This window comes from Puntigrus tetrazona, chromosome 17 (genome assembly GCF_018831695.1).
Source record: "Puntigrus tetrazona isolate hp1 chromosome 17, ASM1883169v1, whole genome shotgun sequence".
Lineage (NCBI taxonomy): Eukaryota > Metazoa > Chordata > Actinopteri > Cypriniformes > Cyprinidae > Puntigrus > Puntigrus tetrazona.
The window spans coordinates 21,045,098-21,063,144 of record NC_056715.1 but is presented as its reverse complement, the minus strand read 5'-3'; the positions used below and the strand labels follow the sequence as shown (position 1 = coordinate 21,063,144).

General features: G+C 39.4%; 2 protein-coding genes across 3 annotated transcripts; one reads left to right on the top strand and one right to left on the bottom strand.

Annotated features, from left to right (window-relative positions):
- Positions 1-263: 263 nt before the first annotated feature.
- fam161b (FAM161 centrosomal protein B) lies at positions 264-7,849 on the bottom strand. 2 transcript variants are annotated; one of them, XM_043263136.1, is made up of 9 exons: positions 7,568-7,849; positions 6,445-6,740; positions 5,923-6,365; positions 4,989-5,320; positions 4,791-4,912; positions 3,923-4,090; positions 3,746-3,845; positions 3,492-3,658; positions 264-3,117 (listed from the first exon to the last, which is right to left on the bottom strand). In XM_043263136.1, the coding sequence occupies exons 1-9, from the start codon at positions 7,583-7,585 to the stop codon at positions 3,036-3,038; spliced, it is 1,728 nt and encodes a 575-aa protein (XP_043119071.1). In that variant the 5' UTR covers positions 7,586-7,849; the 3' UTR covers positions 264-3,035. The 2 variants fall into 2 exon arrangements, with proteins under 2 accessions (XP_043119071.1, XP_043119072.1); XM_043263137.1 differs by having other exon boundaries at positions 6,445-6,682; positions 7,568-7,847.
- A 115-nt stretch (positions 7,850-7,964) lies between these two features.
- Positions 7,965-17,975, top strand: coq6 (coenzyme Q6 monooxygenase). Its single transcript, XM_043263138.1, has 12 exons — positions 7,965-8,481; positions 8,876-9,010; positions 10,057-10,115; positions 11,858-11,984; positions 13,252-13,382; positions 13,490-13,597; positions 13,718-13,780; positions 13,920-14,027; positions 15,481-15,683; positions 15,982-16,097; positions 16,877-17,043; positions 17,783-17,975. Exons 1-12 carry the CDS (start codon positions 8,274-8,276, stop codon positions 17,810-17,812), a joined length of 1,455 nt encoding a protein of 484 aa, XP_043119073.1. The 5' UTR covers positions 7,965-8,273; the 3' UTR covers positions 17,813-17,975.
- Positions 17,976-18,047: the final 72 nt, after the last annotated feature.

Sequence of the window (18,047 nt, the reverse complement as noted above, 5' to 3'; positions counted from 1 at the left end):
AATAATTCGCACCTGATTCAGAGCTATATCTAGAATGTTATCAATGTTAGGGACATTCGGTTGTGACAGCAAGACCAAAGTACTTGAAGATAGCGTGACAGGAGAGAGCACAGTTGCCATGGCGACCTCGCAGGAGCACTTGAACTTTCAGTTATCTGACACTTAAAGCTCAAGATAGAAGCTGTCACTCAAACGCAGCGTTCTGTCCTCCCTAAACGACTTGAGTGATGTGTGTGCATGAAACAGACAAGATGGACACTGAGTCCTGTCAGCCAACTTTATTGAATCTACGTGTTTAACAGAGTCAAAACAAAAGGAATTTCTTGGGACGATAGCATTATTTCCAGAACGTGAAGCTGAAGTTGCAACAGCAGTTATTTTGTCAAGACTATAAACCCAAAGGTTGAGTGGTACTGGATTAAGCAAGATGCTAAACACACATTACTGTAAAACAAGGATTATCCACACCAACTTTGCTTTCATGTTTTTCATTTTATTTTCTGAATTATTACATGCTATACTGTACATGTCCAGTACTAGCCTATTTTGTACATTCGATTAGTGGATTAGTGTAAATAAAAAAAAATTATAATAATTTCATGCATTTTACTTTTTTGCCCTCCCAATTGCACTGTTCTGAAATCAATGCTTTTGTTTGTTTTTTTGGTTAACACAAGCGCTTTTTGTTCACGCTTCATTTCAGTACATAACAGTACTCATCATGTACATTACAGTACATCAGTTATAACACACTCATTTTTTTAAGTATTTACATGTCTTTTAATATACCTGCACTATTAAAAATAAAGGCATAATTTATTGGCATCAATGGTTTCGCAAAGAAGGTTCTTTTCCGGGGGTGAAAAGGTTTATTTAGATTACTAAAACATTCTTTACGCTAAGAAAAAATGGTTCTTTTAAGAACTGTTCACTGAAAATGATCCTTTGGGAAACCAAAACTGGTTCTTCTATGGCGTCGCTGTGAAAGCCACCTTTCGTAATGCTTATTCTTAAGAGTGTAACAGAGGGCTAAAAGAAACAACAGAGGTTGTCTGGGATATCGGAGCTCATCTACTCACTAGTCCGCTTTTATAAAATTGTGGTGTTTATTGTATTCCAAATATGGTTGGAAGCTTATTAGTAATGACGTTGAAGTCATGAAACTGTAGTTTATTTATAGACTAACTTTTTTTTTTAGTTAGCAATAGTATTTAGGCATAAAACTCATTAAAGAAGCATTTGATTAATTATTTGGCATTTCTTCACTATTATTAGTATAGGACAGTGTAAACTAGACAGCAAGCAAGGTCAGAGACAAAGAGGGGCAAACTTTCAGATTGACTTAAAAATACAGCATTCCGAGACTGATCTCATGAAAATGTACTGTTATGTATGTGTAAAAGTTTTCGCATGCATATGGTACGCAATTTGTTTGTGTGCATATGATACACAGTTTTCACGTATATATGATACATACCTACCGCACAACCCTAATCCTACCCGTCGCATAGCATATACGAGCCAAAGTCCTTTTTTTATATCTATACCATGAGTTTTCATTTTTATTTGTCGTACTGTTTATACGTACATTCATGAGATCGGGTAGGCACCCTGTCCTCCATGTATTTTGCCACAGACAGAGCCCAAATCTTAAACTCAAAGAAAATGAAATGACATTCATATACACACAACCTGTAAAATACATCCCTTTGGAAAAGATGCTTCAAACCGCTGCCAAATCTGACCCCCTGAATCCCCCTGAAGACATAATTCTAGTGTGTACAAGCATAAGAATTGGAACAAAGCCCTACTGCCATTTAAACCTCATTTAGCCAAAACAAAACAAAAAAATTCAGAAACAAAATGAATGGGTATCGTGAGGGTGAAACTGGGCAGGCATTTTCAAATGTGCAGTTGACTCATTTCATTTTTCAGTGTCATCACTCCTTCAACCACTAAATATACAAGTTATACAACAAAACGGACAAGACTGGTTATCATATTTTCGCCAAATGTTCAATTTTAGCCTTTAAAAAACACTGCATGCTACACGGCTTGTTGAAAGTAATTATGTTCCATCTTGAGATTATCGTGTAACGGCAAGAATCGTGCCTCGGGACCTTTAAAAGAGCTAAGAACTTTCCATCCCTATACACAGAAACGCAAATTCTTTTAATTCCTTCAAAAAATCAACCAAGACCGAAGAAGCCAGTTGGAGTAAAAAGCTCTTGATGTGGCCAAATGCACGAGCACAAGCTCTTTTTCCAACGGCTGTTTACTCAACCAGTGCTATGACTCTTAAAATAGCCTGACTTCAGGAACGAGAATTTCACATGGGCCTTGTGCTGAAGAAGAGTTGTCTTAGAATGTTATTCGTGTACTTATTCAAATGGGTTTTGGTGAATAAAGCTAGTCTCTGTGACAGTTATAGTTCATAATTATAGCAGACGTTCAAAGCCGCATTTGACAGCCTCCGGGTGGAAGATGCGTTGGTGCCAAGGCAAGGCTTCCCCAATTTACTGTTTGCGAACCCTGAGGGTGCCCGACACCAAACCCAAGAGCCGTTTCTGTGGTTTACAACACGGTTTAATGTGCAGTAAGTAGAACTCGAGCAAATATACCGCTTTTAATAAGCAGCTCCTCTGGTTGCCAAGCGTTTCTTTGTCGGGTCAGTAGCCCCCATAACATGCTCAGAATCATAAAATTAAACTTGCTTTTGATTTTCTGTTTTATTAAAAAATGTTATGACACCCATATGGAAATTCCTGAACCTTCGTAATTCCTTCTCTATTGTAAAAGACTTGAAAAGACGAGAGGGCTCGGTTGCATAAAGGCCCACACTGATTCACTGGCGCAATACGCATGAATACAAAATACGGTCAAGTCTACAAAATAAAAAATAAAATTTGCATTAAATCATGCCCAACACAATTTTTCGAAACCGAAACGATCTGTCAGCATTTTGTCGTCTGACCACAGTCTCCCCTGCACATATGGAATATGGATGAAACGCACTGGCCCACCAACCGCGTCTGTCAGCACAACTCTTCCTCTTTGGTTTCCACATTCTCTTCTTTTTCCTCCTCATTTGTAGCACTGTCTTCCCCGCTTCCTGCACTGTAAATAAAACGATAGTAGGGCATCGTTATACACCAAAATATTTGCGTGGTTACTTTCTTGCTACGCCAAAGACAATAAAGCTGACATAAACTCATAAAACGAAAGATTTATATATATATATATATATAAAAAATAATCTTTTCATGTCAAAACCGCATCTACTGTGTTTGCATTAAGTTAGATGGTTTTATTTTGATGGGTACGGGTGACAAGAGAGGAAGTAATGTCAAACCTTTCATTAAAACTAAGATAAATACTTTAACACACGGTCGCATCTTTGCATCGAACAGATCTGTTACGCTCTGTGATAAGAATAACACATATGTGCACACATTGGTTTTAAACGCCATCCTTCACGGGTCTCTCCGTACCTCTCCTGGGTTCGGCTTTCAGTGCCGTCACGATCCTCATCCGCGGAATCACTGTCCACATGCATGGCCTTATTTGCTTCTCCCTTTGACCTCACAAAGTTTTCATCCAGACCTGCTTGCTCCAACGTATCCCTGTATCTGCGTTCAGCATTACTCTTGGCACTTTTCTGAAAGCGTTTGGTATATGGACATGGTAAAATACGAAAGCTACATTATGTGGAAGAAGAATGGGTTTTGAATGTTAAGTAGTGTACCTGCGACACCTGCTCGAACAGATAAGGGCGAGCTGTTACTCGGGTTTTGATCTCCTTCAGCTCTTTTTGATAATCTTTCATCCTCTCCAGATCGGCCTGCCTACATTCACAACAACTCATCATCAGTTACTGCATCCCTGGCTTGTCCTCAGACATTTTTTTTTTCGAAGCGCTCACCGGTTCTGTTTGAGTTTCTCTTGGTAGACCTCTTTAAGACTTTTATGAGGGTCCATTGCCTTGGCTCTCATTGCTACTGCCCTGCTCATAGCTTGAGACTTGCTTCTGTGCTGCTTCATCCACCTTGCATTCTCCTGCTCCTTGAGGTCCTTCAGCTCCAGAGATCTCCTGCGTGACAGATTACAGGATAATTATTATGATAATAGAAAGGCAAATTTTAATTGGTAAATCAACACTTGATTTTAGTGGAATGAATCTAATTAACTTTATGTGCATATAAAACATCTATTTTGCACGTACAGTTCATTATAAATAATGGTTTTCTTCATATAACAAGCAAGCCCAAATATCGCAAACATGTAATAAATAAATACAAAAGACACAAAACAAAATAACTAAAGTGATTTTTTTTTTTATTTCTGAATATAGAAAATAAAAATCCCAAATCTATTTCACATTATTTTAATTATTTTAAATAATGAATTTTTTAACAGTTTATTGCTGTATTAACATAGCCATAGCCAATAACATTAATTTGTGTTTAAGCACTGCAAAGGTGTTTGAAGGTGCATTTTAAAATAGTGGAAACAACAATTCTAGCCTAAAACAAGGCTTCATTTGCTTTCTGCATTAATTAATAGCTCAACAGGATTAAAAAAAACATGATCTATGGCTTTTGCCTCAATAAACTCTTATTGATTATTAATAGTTAGGAGTGTAGTTGTTTCATTTATTTATTGGGTATTGGTATATGCTCATGCAGAATAAGTGCTTTATAAGTATGGATAAATAATCGGTGCCTATACTGAAGTTTATTGGTTTTAATGGTTTTAGTTACTGAAAATTTTTATAAAAGTGTAAGGCTCACCTTACAGCCATGGATCTTTTCCTGGCAGCATCTGTTATGTAAGTTGGAAGAGTGTCCATAGACAGTGATGTCAGGCCACCAAATGAACTGCTTCTCTTCAGGTTCGTCTTGTCTCTACATTTCTAGTTAAGAAAAACTGCATATTAAACAAAACACACTGCATTAAAGGAATCTAAACTAAATAATCTGGATATCAACCTGTAGGTTTTCTGGGCTCCGGTGGTGTGGCTGTAACGTGGATGTGCGCAGCTGGAACGGTTTACAGTGAGTGACATCTCTCCTCTCAGCTGCCTCCGCTGCCTTTTGTTGAAAGGCCTGGTAGAGCTTGTCAAAGTCTGGCACGGCAGCGTTAGTTTTAGGTCTGAAGGACAGCTTCTGGTCCAAGTAACCTAGCATCTTGCTTTTGCTCTTCTGGGCGCTTCGGGTCTGTCTATCTGCATCGGGTTCCTGCCTTTGAATAGGTGCTGAGGAGGCTTTCAGAGTCTCCTGAGCCCTCAGATGAATGCGAATCCTCCTTTGCTGCTCCTGCTCTGTACCAGCATCGCATAAATACAGGTTTCGAAAATGAGTAAACGATGTTTTAAATATTCAAACTTGAATTTGAACTTTATGTTAACATGTTTAAACTTTTTCTTTAAATATTGAAGAGTATGAAGAGTTCCAATTTTCTTCCAAAATTTGCATTTTTCTCAGCTTCCTATGCTACGTTGCGTTATTTCACTTAAATGGCAATGAAAAAAATCGGTAACACTTTAGAGTAGGTAACACTTGTTAACTATGACTTTTCCCTCAATAAATTCTTAATTTGCTGCTTATTAATAGTTACTAATGTAGTTGTAATGGTCATGTAAAATAAGACAATACGTGCTTAATTAGCACTAATATATAACTAATAAGCAACTAATATATGTAACCGTAAAATATAGTGTTAATAGTCTATTAATTGCCATGAAAGTGAAATTACTGAACACAAACAGCAGGAGACTATTAAAAATACTTATTTTAAAAGGACATTTTAAACAGCACTTTGAGGCTTTAGCATCTGAACTCTTCATATTGTGTTTAGTACATACAAGAGTGTAAAAAATAATAAATGGCCCGTGATTTCGATAAATATCGAAATAAATGGCACCTTTCAATTGTTCAGAGAAGCTGGGGTCCGAGACCGCTTTCGGTATAGGTTTTCTCACACAAACTGGTTCTGTTTTTTCACTTTTATCGGCAGAGGCCGTCTCCTCCTTCAGCCTCTCTCGCTTCTTTTCCTCCCTCTTGTGGAACCCGAAGGGCTTCTGCATGGTCAAGAGGAAATCTCTCCTCTGCTCACGACCTTCCTTCCTCAAGCGCTCTTGTTCATGGACGAGATCAACATAAAGAGGCTTTGAGACGTGCTCGGGGACAGGAGCGACACGAAACTGTTTCTGACACTCAGCCAGGTCTGCCATCTCTTTGGTTTTCTGTGAATCCTGGGGGAGAGGCTTCCTCTGTCTCTCTGTCACTGTCCCCAAAGAATTAGTTCCGGTAGTTCTCTGTGCCTCGACTCCACTTGAGCTCAAATGGTGCAGAAACACCTGTGAACTAAGGATAAGATTGGAAGACGTATGTTTCAGTACTGGATCTATGCGAACATCGGTATCAAATTTAAGATTCGAATTACCTGTGGTGTTTGCGGTTCTTGTTTTGGCCATCATGGTTGCTGATGCTCTGCAGAGGGATTTTGGATTTAAGCATCCATTCAGTGCTCGAGGCGAGCAGGGAGTTCTGCAGGAGCCTCTTCTCCAGGCCATTCTGGTGACGCAGATCTAGTTTCTCCAGCTGCTGCCTGCGTTTGGCCTTCAGAGCCTCCAAGTGCAGCTCAGACTTATCTCTATCCTCATTACAGGACAGCAGGCTTTCTGAAACATGCACATTGTCTCCCTCTTCAGATCTAGAAAAATCTAAAGTGGGAGCGATCTGCACACAAAATCTGTATTTAGTCTGTTTGTTAGAGCAATTGATTGCTAACTTTTGAAATATGAAAGGAGCTGAAAGAAACACCAACAAATTATAATTAAAATTTAGAAATTAGAAACACCAGTCCTTTTTAATTTGAAACTTGTCCCTTGTAATCTATTAAAAAACTGCTAGTTTTCTCCTTTTTATATAGTAACATAACTGCTCTATTCTTTTTGTATTCTGTCTGTTTGTTTTCTTTTTATTTATTATGTAATTAACAAAAAAAACACTAACACTAACTCGCTCAAATCTTTTTCTATTCTGTTTTATTTCTTTATTTTTTTCCACTTTTCTACATGTACTGCCTTAGGCTAACTGAGATTGTGATATCACTTGCATACTGCTCTTTTGTTGATGCTTTCTTGTATCTTGTAAGTCGTTTTCGATAAAAACTAATGACTTAATGTAAATATTACTGTATCAAATAATGTTACTTGAATGGCTGAAGCGTCCCATTAGGCAGCGCTGGTTTTATATAATGAATGCAAGGACTACTTATCAAAAGGATTATATATATATATTGACGTTGTCTGTAGTTGCTACTTTTCCGGGCTGTTTTACGTCAATAGCGTAAACGTTGTTACCATGGCAACCCCAAACGCGCATAGTTACGCTCTGTTATTGTTGTTCGCCTTCGCCAAAAGCGATTCTAAATCAACTGTATAAAAAATAACAAAAGCAGATTAATCAATGTAAAATCGATAATATCTATTCTATAATGTATCTATTCGAACATAACAACTCTCCATACCCTGTGTCGCCATTATTGATATCGTTTTTCTCACCATTGTCATCTGATCCATGTTGTGATCAGGCCAGCTACGAGGACATCGTTCAAACACTCATCCATTAACTCTGAAAGATCAAGACACACTCCATGTCCCCGGAATCGGCAGATAGCACGATCTCTGCAGCAGCGACAGTCTCCACCCACCGGCGCCTGAGCACGAGACACCGAATCCTAAGTTTACATTCACAGTATGTCTTCCAGGAACGCCAGGAACAAAACAACATGTGTTTCTCAGCGAGCACTGTACGCAACAACAAAACACGGACACATGTTGCCTATGTTCACGTTTAAAGAAACTAAACGCGCTCGACTTTATTCTCCACGACGGCAGATGGCGCTAAAGGTAACGTGCTCCTATCAAACGCCTCTGAACAAGAGCCGAGAAGTGGAAGCGTTTTAAAAGACACGAGTTTTACCCTGGCGTTTTGTACTGCTGTACGTGCCATGCATTTCACTTGTAAAGTGAAGCCAACGCAGTAAACGAAGTAAACGTTTTTGGGAATATCCATGATTGGTTTTCATTATTTCGCTGGCTTTTAATATCCGGAAGCAGTGTAGCAAACAGAACTCTTACGCGTTTTCTGTCAACATGGCTGGATGACAGATTACCGTTATTGTCAATAACAGGACGAATATAACGAAGAGGTTTACAATTATACTTTCAGGCTTGCTAGTCGCATCACGCCTGTTTTCCCGCTAGAATGTTCACTTTTAAGAAAGCTAAACTAGCAGTGCTCGGGATTGGACGGCGGTGCGTCGCGCTGAGGGCACTCGATGGAGCGCGAGCGGCGCGCAGAGGGTTCGCGTCCTCAGAACGGGACGAGGAGCCCAGCGCGTCTGAAAACGAGCTCTTTGACGTTATAATATCCGGCGGGGGAATGGTGGGCACCGCTATGGCATGTTCTTTGGGTGAGTGAGTGTCCCTGACGCGCACGGTGACCCAGCCTGCTTTTCGCCCCCCTTCGCTGCACTCCCCAGTTGTAATAAAGTCCTTTCCGTGACTTTTCTTCACCCTTGTTTTTCACGCAGAGAGAGGTTGTTATTTTGCTTTGATGAAAGCGTTTTAGCTGGAGGTGAAGGGTGCAATTGCGGTTGCACAACAATGTGTCGTTGTCATGCCCGTAGGATGCTAAACTAAGCAGTGTGCAATCAACGCACAGATTTTATGCAAACTTTAGTAAGTTCTTATTCGGATGTATTGGTGAAAATGTGCAAAACGCCAGAAGAAACATCGTTACGGTGGTTTAGAAAGGACAATGGAAAGGGAATAAATCATCTGCTGTTTAATCTGTGCTTCTTTCAGGTCTAGATCCAAATTTGGCAGGGAAGAAGATTCTTCTCCTGGAAGCTGGTCATAAAAAAGAGATGCGCAAGGTTCCAGAGACCTACAGCACAAGGGTCAGCTCCATCAGTCCAGGCTCAGCAACGCTTCTTAGTGGTACGGAACACCCTACGAGCCAATTTATGTACTTTGGGTTTGGTAAATAATCATAACTCTTCATTTATTCACCCGTATCTTCCAAAAATGGACAAAAAGCACCATTAAATACAAAATAGAATATAGTTTCTAAAAAAACATATAGTTAGAGTTGTAGTTGCTAATAAAAATTCAACAGTTTATTGTTCGTCCATTAACATTTATAGATGCTTAATAAATTAATAAATGCATTTAATAAAATATTAATACATGCTTTTTCATTGTTTATGGTAACAAATGGAACCTTATTGTTAAACGTGATCATAAAATATAAATAACTCATGGAACTTTAGAATTGTTCCCTAAAAGTTAATTAAAATAAACATGTTTGAGTTAAAGTTTTAAAATGTCTAAAACTTAAATAAAAAATTGTAAAATGTAAAATGAATCAATAAAATGACACAAAAGTTCTTAAGCTAAAAACATACAATAAAAAAATCTTTAAAAATGATTATTGGAATTGGCCTTTCTTTTTTCATACACTATTAAATAATTAGTTCACAAAGCAAATTTCCTCTTACCAGTATCTCTAAACAAGTTCCCAAATGAGGTACAAAAAGGGTCTGACCAAAACAAAAAGCAGTAGATTTTAGTTTGACAGTAGTAGATGTGATGACACAGACGCTGAGCCACTCTCAGTTGCCAGGCTACGCGGTGTGTTATGTTGAACGAAACATATGCTTTTAATTGGGTCCACAGAATGCATGTTTGCATTATGGGCAATGTTGGGCATCATTTAGAAGCAGTACTTTGGGTAATGTGGAGGCACAATCCAATCACAAGGTCTGTGGTGAGGATAAGTACATCTGTTCCATTCAAAGCTCCGAAACTGCGCTCCTGTCATTAAAGTTATTTACAGTATAATGTTTGTATATGAAAGATTCACCAGGAAGTAGGTCAGTAGGTAGCTTTTTCTCTTGCTTCGTACTTTTTCCGTTACTGCATTTAGCTCCGGTTGGATATGGCAAAGAATATAAACTTTTTAATTGTGTCCTATTGTGTTACAGGTCTTGGTGCTTGGGACCATATTGTAAACATGAGATGCAAACCATATAATAAAATGCAGGTCAGTAAAACCAGTGTGTTGTAATGCAATGATTACTTGGGCGGTCCCGTTATGCAATGAAAGCATCGCATTCTACCGAACGATAATCATATTCAAGCTCCACGATGTTACCCGGCGCAAAGCGCAGTATAGTACCATTTCTCAATTGAAAATGTAAATGGAAAAATCAAATGCTGCACCACAAGAAACTCACGTCATCGTTTAAAAGCAACTAAACCGCTAAATCATAACACATTATGTGCAACCAACACAGTTATTTACTATGACCTTACCTGCTTATTTTCCTGAGAGCAGAATGCCACTCCATTAAAAACAGCTGTATCGTGTTTTGCTTCATCGTTGTTTGCCTCATCACACTGTAAGCTGCCACCCATAAATTAATGCTACAGAACCACAGCCTCCGAATACAAAACATACATTAGGGATGCAGAACCTCAAACTCCGCATCGCAACCTGACAGTTAAGCTCGGTTTCGCTCGCAGCCACAGTTTATCTATTAGAGTCTTATTTAGCGGGATGACATAAATCTAACCGTGTCTACTAATTACGAAGATTCATGCGAGATGCAGGGAGAGGAGTTAAAAGCTGCGGGGAGTGTGGAGATCACAAGTAAAAGGCCCCTTCGTTTACTATGCTGTGGTGGGGTTTCTCCTGTAAGATGTGGATTTTTCACTGCCAGAAAGAAATCCTGTGGCTTCTGTGCAAACTAAGGGGTGTCATCAGTGTGCACTTTATAGTGATATACCTCACCCATTATACCTTTCCTGTATCCCTTAAGACTTTTTTTTTTCTTTGTGAGTGCATTTATGTCCAAACAAGGTTGAAATTGCAAAGGAACTGAGCTAGGTTCCTCTTGCCCTCCAATTAAAATCAAGCGGTTGGAGGAAAGTGACTATAGCTGGCTTGGGAAGTGCCATGTACCAGAAAAAAAGCGCGGAGGTTCCCTAAAATGTTATCAGGTCGATTTTTAGGAGTTTTTTTCCCCTCCAGTGGTCTGGATCTTTTCTGGTATCTTTGTTACAGAAATTATTGCGTTAAAAGGCTCATTTTGGGAAGGGACGTTTTAATTTGGCAGCGACTTGGACGTACATAGCAACTCCAAAACTTATCAACAGCTGTGTTTTTCCTATGTGTAAAATCCTTATAATTGTGGGTTGGTCACGTTTTAAATCTTCCACGTAACCATGTATCAAAAATTGCAAAACCACTACTATTAGTGGTTTTAGCATGGCTGTATAACAAGAAGGATAGACCGGTCCTGCTGAATCCATGTTACTCATGGATTTAATTGTTTGCCAGTCACCTTAGTTACAAGTCATTCTAGTTCTTAAAAAATAGCTGCATCCATCACCAAAACCTTTTGCATTTAAAACCATCTGTTTTATTAACTAAGTTGCAAGGCAACTCGGATGAAACAAACTTAGCCCGACAGTAATGTTCGCGTATTTGTTATTTATTATTGGCTTGACTATAAATACGAGCATAAATCGCCACGAAGAATGGCATTTTACATTTCTGCCTCACCCCAGCGCATTTACAAAGTCAACCTTGCAACCTCAAAGGCTGTTGGTGGCTGATGTTTGGTTAGAGTATCTGGCAAAACTCTTCGCTCAGTCAAACGGCTTTTGATGTGTTCAAGTTCAATGAAGCACGTGCTCTTTTGGAAATCCATAAATAGCGTCCGAGCGGTCACATAAGGACAGAGTTGTAAACCACGGCAATAATTTGGTTCTTCGCTTTAGGTTTGGGATGCTTGTTCAGATGCCCTGATTACGTTTGATAAGGAGAATCTGCAGGACGAGATGGCGTACATCGTTGAGAACGACGTCATTGTGGCCGCCCTCACCAAGCAGCTACAGACTCTCTCTGGTAACGGATCCACATTTTGATGTTTGATATATATGGATCGATTTATGTGTTTGTTTTGGTAATCATTGCTTTGCGCACCGAACTTTGATCTTTACATGATGATATATCATCGATCGTTGCTTTTGCTGCGCTTTTTCCATGTTGCTAAATGTTTTCCCCAGCACTCTCGAGCGCGGAGTGGTCTCCCTGTTAATTAGTTTTAGGGATGGCTTGGCAAATGATGTCACCACAAGCCATTCCTTCCTGTCTTGGCAAAATGTTTATTTGTACTCCTACTCCTTTTGAACATCTTCTGTTTTTTTTTTTCCTAAAGATTCCACTTCTTTGGACACATCCGTGTTTTTCCTGCTATTTCGATCATCCAGCACATTATTTTTGGTGGGAGTCAAAAGCCCCACGAGAATTGCCACCCTGTTCGGACACGTGCAGTGGTCTATTGACCCATTTAAAAAAAAACACATTCCTTTCCAGCCGTAGCATCTCGCTCGCTCGGTGTGCCTGAGCACGGACAGCATTTTACTGTAACATTTTGTTGTTGTAATTAAGTAAACCGTTCCAAGGCTCTGCATTTGGCTTTTCCATGCCATGCTCTGTAAAATGGCATATTTTTAAAAACAGGCCTTTTTTAAAACGCATCTTGCATTTAACAGATGTGCGGTAGCACGTGCATGTTCACGTGTTTCTGTCAAGTTGGCGCTTTTTAACGGTCTGCTATTTCTGCTGAAGTACTAGACAAAGAGTACATGCATCAGCCAGCTGTTTTTTCCCGTTACTCTGCTCTCAAATCAGCAAGAAGCCAGTATTTCTCACCCGTGCACAAGAACTAGTGTTCAATTTTGTGGACAGAGAGTCCAAAATGTAGGCGTAATTCCGGATCTTTTCATGCGTTAGACCTCCAGTGATTTTAAGGAAAGTGGATTTTCTGCTTCCTTTACTTTCATTCTCTGTTGTGTGCAGGATATTGGCAGCTGGACATAAGTATTACATGGTTTGCATGTAGATAAACACCATTAGTCAACCGTGGGTGACTTGCCAAAGCCATTAAGAGAATTGTCAGTGCTAGCAGGCCTCAACCAGAGAAAGGAAAACAACCACGTTTTATGAAGTGGTTTGATGATCCTTAATTTTTGACTTTGTTACAGGCAAACCCTGTTTGGATTGTTCCTATTTCTTGAGTGGAACCGAACAAGAACCGACTAATGCTTCTTTTGTTTTATTTGAATGTGTAATGATGTTTTGGTGTTGTCATCATTCATGTCTAAACCAGACCACGTTGAAGTCCAGTACCGAACAAAAGTGGTGAAGTACACCTGGCCCCATCCTTACCATGTCTCTGAGTCCATCCCTTGGGTTCAGGTGACTCTAGCAAATGGGAAGACCCTCCACACCAAGCTGTTGGTGTGTAGAATGCATCTAATTTGTCATTTGCTGTTACAAACAGAACAGTGTATAACTGCATAAGCAAAACCTCAACTTCTTAAGGTGGATTTGATTGGCTCTTTCAGATTGGTGCTGATGGGCCAAACTCAATGGTGCGGAGAGAGGCTGGCATCCCGACAGTGAAATGGAATTATGATCAATCAGCAGTTGTCGCTGTTCTACATTTGTCCGAGGTATGATCATCCTCCAGTTACTAGTCCAAATCATGTTGCTACTCATGTGTTTTTCACCATTTATTCAATACTGGAATTCGCTCAGAAATGTCACATTGCTGAATTGCATTAACCTTGCAGCCCACAGAAAATAACGTAGCCTGGCAGAGGTTCCTACCAACCGGACCCATTGCAATGCTTCCTGTGAGTTTATTTTACTGGTGAATGATGTCAATGATTTGTTTCATTGGCTCATCGTAATATCGCTTAGTGGTCAGATGGAAAATACATGTGTTTGTAATGCTACTCAAGTCCAGACGTTGTGTATGTGTCTGCTGTGCAGTTGTCAGACACGGAGAGCTCGCTGGTCTGGTCCACCAGTCATCAGCATGCTGAAGAACTTCTACAGCTGGATGAAGAGAGCTTTGTGGATGCCATTAACTCTGCATTTGTGAGTAAACAGTGACGCTGTTGCCACACATATGGTCCACCTCCCTAAACTGAACACCTTACTAGTCCTTTGCTATCACAAAATTGCAAAAGTTCACTATTTATGTAGTAGTAACACAAAGAAGTGATTTTTGATTGAAATTTCTATCTGTGCTCTGCATTCTCTTCATTTCGGCTGACTGCCCTCAAACTGACCCTCACACCCTTTTTTCCCCCTTCTTGTTTGTGTTTCCGTTGAAGAAACTCCTCTTTTCCCAAGCTGGCTATTTTTACTGGCCTTACTGGTCACAGGCCTTTGCGTCTGAGTCACACTTGCCATCAAAACTGGTTTGCTAATTAAGCCCAAGGTTTGCTAGTGTTGGGCATTACTCCACGGAATGTTTTTTTCTGCAGACCAAACTCAAATTTGTGGCCTGCTCAGCATTTTACTTTAATTGGGCATGCTTTTTGCATCTCTGCTGAAATACCTGTCTTTTAAGACTTTAGTGCACAAAGGGAAGAAGGTATAGCTTACCTCTAGATCTCAAGATAAAGATGGCATTGAATTAATAAAAATCATGTCATTATTTACTTACCTCCATGTCGTTCTAAACCCATATGACCTTATTTCTTCAAAATTGTGGTGTTCCACTGAAGGATGTTTACTGAGCTCTTTCCCATACAATAAAAAGTAGCAGTGACCAGGGACTGTCATGATCCAAAAAGGACCAAAAAAAAGCACTATAAAAGTGTAATTTTAAGAAGTCCATGCTGTACTCTTTTCCAAGTCCTCTAAAGCCGTGGTTCTCAGCCTTTTTGATTTGAAGGTACTGAAGGTATTTTTGTTTTTCTGTTTATCCGATTTTTCTTAACAGAAACCGTTAAGAAAAGTTTAGGTTTTCCAGGCCGATATGATTAGGAAGTCTCATTCTGGTGTAATAAAGAAGTTTATTGCCGTACCATGTGCAGTGATCTCACACAGCGCCTGTTGAAAATAGTCCCCAGCTTGCAAGACACTCTTCCTGTGCAAGCAAGAAGATCTGGCTGTTTTCAGGAGCTGTGTGAAATCACTGCGCCTGCTGCGGCCATGTTATGGCAGCAAACGTCCTTGATGCTAAAAGTGCTATCGCCAGACCCGGAGATTGGTTAAATGGATTTAAAAACAGTAAAAAGAATGAGCTTTTTCAAAAAAAAAAATTTGTTCCTTAAATTTGTGATTTTCTGAATTAATTTCAAGAAACTGTATGCTATTACAAGACAAAAAAAAATACATACATAAATGTGTCCAGTGCCTATAGAGAGTCTTAATACCTCTTTTTTATGTTAAACTTCTTTCTTCAAGTCTTCATACCCTGTATGTATATATACATATTAGTCTATTACCCTTATATTATAAATAGAGGTTCTTGCACACATCATTCCTCTGTTGCCATTGCCACTGTTGTTCACTTCTTGTACTGTTTTACTCTCTTCAGTGGAGTAACGAGAACCATTCTGAGCTTGTGGAGACTGCCGGCTCTCTGTTTCGGATGGCCCTTTCTGTCCTGATGCCTGACAGGGGCTCTGCACGTCAGCTTCCTCCTAGCGTTGCAGGTATTGGTCCAAAGAGCCGGGTCATGTTCCCGCTAGGCATGGGCCATGCCACAGAATACATCCGCCACAGAGTGGCCATCATTGGGTATGTGTGCAAAGTTGAATGAAACAATTTTTGGTTTGAGTATTTGTTCTGGCTTTCGTTTTATTGTTTTTTTTTTTTTTTCCTTCCTAAATATAGGCATATGTATATATAAATGAGAAATCTCTCAATATGTGCAGCTGTAGTGTTTATGTGGTTGTCTGAGACATATGTGATGATGTATTCCTAAGGTAATATAGAATCCACAAGGAGGACGTTTCGGTAGGTTTGGCCGGTCAAGTTAAATATTGCTCCCAAATGAAGGTTTCCTCTCTGTATTTTCTGATCTTTCTAATTTCAGAGATGCTGCACACAGAGTCCATCCTTTAGCAGGCCAAGGTGCCAATCTAGGCTTTGGTGATGTGGCCTATCTCACAAAAGTTCTTAGCCAAGCAGCATATAATGGAAAAGACCTTGGTAAGTGTTCCAATATCAGCAGAAGTCAAGCTGAATTCATGCGTTTACTGAATTTGTACTTGTACGATAGATTTCAGAGATGTAGATCAAATATTTAATAAGCATTAGATGAAGTCTTCTAATTAACTGCCTCACATTGATAAAATGTGACGAGAAACATGAACTTGAAGGCTATGTACATTTTATACCTGAAGTAGCATTTTTTTGTTTCAGAAGAGACCAGTGTCGCTACCTGTGGTTTTTCATAAGCTCTTTTCCATTTCCTTATACTAAGGGAGATCTTTAAAAAAAAAAAAAAAAAAAAAAGAACTGGTTGTCCTGGAGCGGTATACAGTGTTTTTACTTGTCACTGCTGCCAAGAACTGCTCATAAATTTCTTTGTAGCCACAAATGGAAATCTTATGAGGAACTGTTGACATCAGTTTCTTAGAAATTCATATATGTATAATTAAGAGCAACTTAGAAACTGATGTTTTCCATATTCGTTTATATTGCAGATATTTGATTGTGGAGGAAAATTGCCTATTTTTATGATATGGAAGGGTAGTAAATGTAAAATGTGTTAAATTAAGTGGAAAGAACTACATTCATATTATAGTTCTTTCCTTCATTTTTCTTTGTTCCAAACAGAAGGCACAAGACTTGTAGACATTAATGCCATATGATTGTTGTTGCAGTAGGGATATTTCGGGAAGTGCAGATTCTGTGGACACAGCAAGTACCAATAACAGAACTATTGAAGACAAAGGAAGTTTCACCATTGTTCCTTTGAACTCTAGGAGCCATGCAGCACTTGTTGGAGTTTGAGACTGAACGTCAGCGACACAATCTTCCTATGATGGCAGCCGTTGATCTCATGAAGAGACTGTATTCCACTAATGCCGCCCCTATGGTTCTGCTGAGAACCTTCGGCCTGCAGACTACCAACGCACTGCCTCCACTTAAAGTATGATCGCTTCTTATTGTTCATATAATTCCTTCAAAATGTCAATTTATTTTTATTTCCTTCTCTGAAGTTATTGGACAATCTGTTCCCTTCCTCCATCATATTTCATTATTTAGGACCTTGTTCTTTTCCTTAGCTCTGTGGCAGTCCGCTCATGTCATCCGTGCCTCCTCCTGCTCTGTTCTGCTTCCAGCTTCAGCCTTCTTTCACCTCTCCAACTTTTGCTCCCTCTTTCACTCTTTCTCTGACTTCTTCCCCTCTCTAACCCCATCCCCCCGTCTTGTCCTCTGATTACATGCCTTTCTACTCTTATCCGTGCCTGTAATTTACATGGTCAGGAGCTACTACTATGGCTATGTTTAGCCCTAAATTTACTGTTACCGAAAGTGTGTGGGTGGAGTTGCAGGGCTGTGCATGGTGGTGTTGGCTTGTGTTTTCACACTCCTTTTATTACAGGCCACTCTTATGAAATGGCTTCATTCCTTTACTAAGCGATTCCAACCAGAGGGCCCGTAACTCGTCTTAAGCTTTGAGGGATATCTCCCACATTTGCTGTTTCTATTATAGATGTTACAGCCAGTTTATTTGCCTCAAATGTAATGTAAGAAGGACTTGTGTCACCCTTCCGATTCAAAAGTGGGAATATCTGCATTTCTCAAATTAAAACTATAAATTGAGAATTATGACTATTGCTTACCTGTTGGTCAACTAACATCAAGTTTTCTTCTTGTTCCCACAGGAGCAGATCATGGCGTACGCCAGCAAGTAAACTGGATCTCTAATTTTAGAAGATTTTGTTCATGGAATGTATACGTGTAAATTAAGAAATTATATTTTATTCCTCTGTCTTGGTGGGAAAACATTTTTATGCCATGTTTCCAATCACCCATATGAAAATGTTACATAAAATAAATAAAAGATGTAACTCCTGAGTTGCATTCTTTGCTAATTGAACATAAGTGTGTACACCAGTCATGTTTTCTTAAATCTATTTTTGATAAATC

Bases quoted from the DNA above. Each gene is read 5' to 3' on its own strand.
- coq6 (XM_043263138.1), top strand. From the start codon at position 8,274: ATGTTCACTTTTAAGAAAGCTAAACTAGCAGTGCTCGGGATTGGACGG. The intron at 16,098-16,876 runs GTAAGTGTTCCA...TTTGAACTCTAG, and splicing joins ATATAATGGAAAAGACCTTG to GAGCCATGCAGCACTTGTTG. The intron at 17,044-17,782 runs GTATGATCGCTT...TTGTTCCCACAG, and splicing joins ACGCACTGCCTCCACTTAAA to GAGCAGATCATGGCGTACGC.
- fam161b (XM_043263136.1), bottom strand. The intron at 4,091-4,790 runs GTGAGCCTTACA...TCTGTCACGCAG, and splicing joins AAAAGATCCATGGCTGTAAG to GAGATCTCTGGAGCTGAAGG. The intron at 3,659-3,745 runs GTACACTACTTA...AAACGCTTTCAG, and splicing joins TGTTCGAGCAGGTGTCGCAG to AAAAGTGCCAAGAGTAATGC.